This window comes from Sinocyclocheilus rhinocerous, unplaced genomic scaffold, assembly GCF_001515625.1.
Source record: "Sinocyclocheilus rhinocerous isolate Xijiao unplaced genomic scaffold, SAMN03320098_v1.1 scaffold1982, whole genome shotgun sequence".
NCBI classification, from domain to species: Eukaryota; Metazoa; Chordata; class Actinopteri; order Cypriniformes; family Cyprinidae; genus Sinocyclocheilus; species Sinocyclocheilus rhinocerous.
In genome coordinates this window covers 635,369-641,911 of record NW_015651555.1, presented here as the reverse complement: position 1 = coordinate 641,911, position 6,543 = coordinate 635,369, and the positions used below count along the sequence as shown (strand labels likewise).

The 6,543-nt window shown below is 39.5% G+C and overlaps 1 protein-coding gene across 1 annotated transcript in view; it reads left to right on the top strand.

Annotated features, from left to right (window-relative positions):
• myh10 (myosin, heavy chain 10, non-muscle) overlaps positions 1-6,543 on the top strand; it is a 77,435-nt gene continuing 70,892 nt past the window's right edge. Inside the window, exons 1-2 of the mRNA XM_016518545.1 lie at positions 1-197; positions 1,369-1,741. Coding sequence (XP_016374031.1) covers positions 1,388-1,741 — 354 coding nt within the window. The 5' untranslated portion in view covers positions 1-197; positions 1,369-1,387. The remainder of the gene's footprint in view (positions 198-1,368; positions 1,742-6,543) is intronic.

Here is a 6,543-nt window from a genome sequence, read left to right as displayed (position 1 = left end):
AGTGCGATGCGGAGTTCGGTTGAGGAGTTCAGAGAAGAGAAGCAGGTCTGCGGACGGACGGTGGCATCAGTGCAAAGGGGCGAAGCGAGGGACTATTTGGCCGACTTTCAAAAGAACTGGATTATAAAAACCGGACGCGCTGGATAGCAACTCATTCATCTCTTCGTGCACGTAGGTCTCATCGCTGACAGCCCGTGGTAAGTTCATGCGTCTTTTCATTTTGGCCTGTTTTTTTCACGTTACCGTGTAACGGATTATTTTTCGCAGTACTTTTCAAGCGGCGGGGAGAGCTCGCGCGCTAGCCCACGTTAGCGAGTTTGTTATTGCGGTTCCTTTAAGCAGATAAATAAATTTCCAAATTTTACAACCCATTGCCTGTGGGCAGCCCTGAGCACCATATGTCGGCTAATGCACTTATAAAACGTTTGTCCGCCTCGCCACAGGCCGTCTAACGGGAGATGGTGATGAGGAGGAGGCGCGAGGAATGAGCACGCACTAGGCGGCCGCGGAAACTTCAGCTCGTGCAGGAGACAATGTTATCTCAGTTAACGGTCATCTCGTCGCTTTGTTTGTATACATACTAATGTGGCATATTTGTCGCTAATTTCAAATTAATTGCGAGACAGTGACCGTTAGGAAGGTGTTTTTTAGGGGGGTTATCATTGAATGAATTTTTGAAGGACTGTCCGGCCCTGGAGCCCCACATCAGTTTACCGGGGATTCATCACGCGTATAATGGCTCTCGTCTGTGAAATATCAGTCATGACCCACTTTTTTTGCCCTGCTTGCCTTATTTTAACCTTATTTTTTTTCTTGTGAAAATTACAGTAACTCTTAGGCCAGTTGTAGGCCAGAGTAGACCGAGACCGTCTGGCTCTTGCTTCTATTGGGTTGTTTGTTTATTAATGCGACTGTGGATGTGATCCATATTAAACTTACATTAACTAGTAGGTGTAAACCGATTCAGACAATGTTTTACATGCAGCTGTATCATGAAAATATGAACTTGGTTCAGCTGTATGTTCCAAAAATCAGTATTTGATGAATATTCATCAATTAACAGCGTGCTAGTTAGATAAATCCACACATTTTAAATCCATTCAGTAGTTTAATGTTTTTGTATCTTATGAATGTATGCATGACAAAACTACTACAGCTGTTGTATTATTATGATAAGGACTGGTTTAAAATGCTGACCATATAATATAGATTATGGGAATGCTGCGAATTGAACATTCTCTGCTATTTCCATGTAAAACCAATGAAATATTTTACCTTCATACTCCTATGCCACGGCTGTGTCATCACATAAATTCGAAGACGATCTCTGCTCTTCCATCACTAACCATCCTTTAACTCTTTTTCCAGGTGGCCTATTTAGTTCCTCATGCCGGAGATGGCGCAGCGGAGCGGGCAAGAGGACCCTGAGCGGTACCTCTTTGTGGATCGGGCCATGGTCTACAACCCTGCTTCTCAGGCAGACTGGACGGCCAAGAAGCTGGTGTGGGTTCCTTCCGAACGGCATGGGTTTGAGGCGGCCAGCATCCGCGAGGAACGTGGAGAGGAGGTGCTCGTTGAACTGGCTGAAAATGGCAAGAAGGCCCTGGTGAACAAAGATGACATCCAGAAGATGAACCCGCCCAAGTTCAGCAAAGTGGAGGATATGGCAGAACTCACCTGCCTGAATGAAGCGTCTGTTTTACACAACCTGAAAGATCGCTACTACTCTGGGCTCATATACGTAAGTGTGATGATGATAATACATTTGCTTTCAAGTTGAATACTTTTTCTACCTTGGTTTTTGCAGGTGTGTGTAGGGAGTAGGGCTGCAACTAATGATTATTTTGATAATTGATTATTCTGATGATGTTCCTTGTTTAATCAGAAAGTCAACTTTTTCTGTATTTATATACATATAATTATGTATTATAACTTCAAATCCTGCCTAATGAGGTTCTCTAAGCAATGTACAAATATAAGGTTATGAAAACAAATATAGTGAATGTATTCAGCTATATGCTTACAAGTATGTTTGAAGCACATAATGTAAAGCACTGTGATAAATTAGTTTATGCACTTTTCCCATAGCAATTATATTGTCTTCTATTAGGCTTCAGATGCGTTTTGTCCATAGAAATGTTATTCACTACCATAAAATGTGGTGAATTTTTCTTGTGCACATACGCATATTAATCGATAATCAAATTCATTGTTGCTTATTGTAATTATCGATTTTATTGATTAGCTGTGGCAACCCTTGTAGGGAGCTTCATGAGAGTTACATTGTGATCTTGACCTATGTTTATTGCATGTACTCAGAGAGAGAAACTGGGAACTTTTATTATTCAAGAGAGAGAAAGAGAGTGTGAAGCAAGCTGTTTGGAGGTGTAGCCCCATCATTTCCTTCATTCCCCAAGTGTGGAGGAGCTGCAATGAAGTCATGAAATCTCAATGAGAGCAGCCGCTTCTGTCTTCACACTTCTGTTGATATTCCCACCATTTTTCTTGTGCACATACGCATATTAATCGATAATCAAATTCATTGTTGCTTATTGTCATTATCGATTTTATTGATTAGCTGTGGCAGCCCTTGTAGGGAGCTTCATGAGAGTTACATTGTGATCTTGACCTATGTTATAGCATGTACTCCGAGAGAGAAACTGGAAACTTTTATTAATCAAGAGAGAGAAAGAGAGTGTGAAGCAAGCTGTTTGGAGGTGTAGCCCCATCATTTCCTTCATTCCCCAAGTGTGGAGGAGCTGCAATGAAGTCATGAAATCTCAATGAGAGCAGCCGCTTCTGTCTTCACACTTCTGTTGATATTCCCACCCAGTTACCACCTTTAAAAACACTGGATGGAATTTATCCAGTTAAAATTTCATTTCCCATCATTGAAAGCTTTTCCTCTCAATGAGAGCAGCCGCTTCTGTCTTCACACTTCTGTTGATATTCCCACCCAGTTACCACCTTTAAAAACACTGGATGGAATTTATCCAGTTAAATTTTCATTTCCCATCATTGAAAGCTTTTCCAGGTCGATTGGCTATCTCGATTGGCAGCACTTCAGACGTTATGAAAGCAAGCACTGTTGTCATTTTACACGATGAGAGAGTGCAGACCACTCTCCCATACCCACTTAGCTGTGTGGAACACGGTCAGGCTGGATTGTAAGTCTAGTTTCCTGCCTTTTTTGTTATTTAAGCCTCTGTGGTTGCTGTGCTCCCTTCTTATAGGCTACAGTAATTAGTCGTAGAGGCCCATGCTTGGCCTAGTAAAACCTGAACTTTTATAACAGGACCTTTGTGTTTAGCATTGAGCTACAGCTGGCTTGTAATATCTGCGAGATGTCAAGATGTCAGACTCACTGTTGATAACAACCGCATTCCTCAGCATTCCCCAAATTTCTCAGCTTCCTTATTACTGCTGGTTAATGTTATGTTTGAAGAAATACAGCCACAAAATGGAAGCATGATGTTATGCATTTACTTAAAGGTTGTATATTCTTTCCTGTGTGCGTGGCTGGTGACCAGACCTCAGGCTGGGTGTGTGGTATGTGTTCTCATATCTGCTGTGTGGGCAGAGCCGTGGAGTTGCTGCGTTCCTCTCTGCCTTTAGCATTGAGCTACAGCTGGCTTGTAATATCTGCGAGATGTCAAGATGTCAGACTCACTGTTGATAACAACCGCATTCCCCAGCATTCCCCAAATTTCTCAGCTTCCTTATTACTGCTGGTTAATGTTATGTTTGAAGAAATACAGCCACAAAATGGAAGCATAATGTTATGCATTTACTTAAAGGTTGTATATTCTTTCCTGTGTGCGTGGCTGGTGACCAGACCTCAGGCTGGTGTGTGGTATGTGTTCTCATATCTGCTGTGTGGGCAGAGCCGTGGAGTTGCTGCGTTCCTCTCTGCCTTCCCACGTGATGACACGTTAGACTTGATTTCTCTTTATGGGTTTGTTTAGAACAAATATTTTCCAGTTCTGTATATTTGGCATGAAGTGAGTTTTTATTTTTTTATTTTGAAAATTTTTTTGAGCTTGTAATTTTTAATCGAAATACCACACCTTGATCTTTCGGTGAAACGACAAACTTCTTTCTCTTTGGTGACGTATGCCGGACTGATTCAATCATAAACCCCGCCCCTATCTTACAGTCGACTGCAAACTTGCATTCAGATCCAATCAACAAGTCCCCACCCTGCATTTTTTTTTCTTTTTCGATAATCCGTTTCACTTAGATGTACGTCACATATGGAAGAAATGAACTGTCGCTATTTCTGTTATTTTGGGACATTAAATGCACTGGAACATGTAGTTGTGGCTTGTCCCTATTAGAATTTAAAAAGTAAGAATGATGAGACCATTGTTGAATTATTGGAAATTATACAGGTTTGGTATTTTGATGAGAGGAGTCTTGCATAACACAAGATGAAGAACAATCATTTGACTCATTTCTTTTTTTTATTGGGTTTCACGGATTTGAACAGGATTTGAAAAATGAGTAAAATAGGATCACAACCTGTCAAATATTTTTGTGTAAGAACTCTGCCAGGATTTACATTTCTATTGAGTAAACCCTTCCCGTTAAGATAGTCTTTCTACTTTATTTTACACCTAAAGCCCAGAAATATACTTCAGTTTTGATTCACAGTCAGACATGTAGTCGTTCAACACATGCGCACTACATTGTTTTCTTCTTGTCCGGTGTCGTCTGTTTCTCTCCAGAAGTTATGGCCGATGAAAAGTCTTAGTACTCGTTTAAACTGGAGTTGTGTCTGTTGTTGTTGTGGTCTCCAGTGATTTGTTGTTGTTTTTCCAACAAAACCATTTCTTTTTCAGCTATGAAACAATGGCCCTGGCCAATGCTGCCAACGTGTGAACAAACTAATTAGTGCAAAAAAAACTACTTAAATCAAAGTGCATTTGTGAGCTGAGTGATGAATATGGGCAGTTAGATAAAATGATGATATTTACTAGAGCCCGACCGATATGGGTTTTTTGGGGCCGATACCGATATTAGAGTGTAAAAAAAAAAAGGCAGATGCCGATATTCTTTGTGTATATTATAGAATATTTATTTTACCATAGTAAAATTAAAATTCTGGCTTAAGTAATTTTTTTTCTCAGTTTTTATTATTCATTTAAAATTAGACAAATCTGCTATTTATTTTAATCTCCAATCTGTTGTTTATCAGTTCAGAGTTTTTTAATGCTTTGATTACTAGCAGAAGACACTAACCAGTTTTAAATTCCAGTTGCGCAGATGGGGCACGTTGTAACACTGCGTTAGAATGTGCTATTCTATGACATTAGCGATGTAATTTACACTATTTACTTTTATTAGTTCTGTAAAAAAAAATTTCATATAGGCGGCATATTTGCCGATACCGATATATCGGCGACAGGCTCATATCGGCCAATAATATCGGCAAAACGATATATCGGTTGGGCTCTAATATTTACATCAGTCACACTGTACGCATACCCTAACATACATGTAAAAAACAAATTATGCTTTGGGCATAACATGCTGAAATTATACAGGTATATTCAAAATCAACTAGTGTGTATAGGTTAGGTTGCCTGAACAACTAGTCAATCTTAAGAAGCTCTGTCATATTAGGCTGGTTTAAGGTCATGACTGATCAAATGCATTTCTTAGAGATATATGGCATTTTCATAAGGTGACGGATACTCAACACAAATAAACAACAAATAAATAGGATAAATAACCAAAAACTGACAAAATTATTTGTTGGATAGGCTTTGGGATTTCAGCATAGAGCGCTTACTCATAAATGGCGCAGTGCTTTATAGTTATTCAGTGTAGCATGTTAAATTGTTTATGATTGCAGTTGTGCATAGGGCTGGGTATCGAGTTCGATACTTTTTAGACACCGACTGAATTGCCTCGATACCATCGAGTATCGAAAAACGCCTCGTCGTTCAGTACCAAATTTCAATACCTAAGGGGTTAATCTCATCAGCGTCAGTGAGCCAATAAGCCTGCAGCACTAGCTGGTGTGTTCGACTAGAAGAGGTGCGGCGCAGATCGATCATCCGCGAGAGCGATTCGAAAGCGCACGGAGCAGTCTGCTCTCTTTAGCTCTCGTGGTACTGTAATAACACAAGGTAAAAAAAAAAACCAAAATTTTTTTTTTTTTTTTTTAGATAATGTAATCTTGTTAAAATTGATTTCATAAAACTGGTATCGAAAAAAGTATCATTCAGGAACCGGTATCGAAGTCAAGGTATCGATATCGAACATGTTTGAACGATACCCAGCCCTAGTTGTGCATAGCTCAGATGGGAAGCTGTTTTCTTTAGTGGTCGACCGATATATCGCCAATTTTTTAAAAATTTCATGTAATATATATTAAAATGACAAGCTTTTGCAAAATAAATAATCTAGGTCATGTATTAAGTTCATACATATTTTATTATGAACAACTATTATTAACAATATCTATGAAATTACACTTTTTCTTATTGATGTCACACTGAAGCTGTGTGATTTTCATAGTAGTGCACCCTTTAAGCT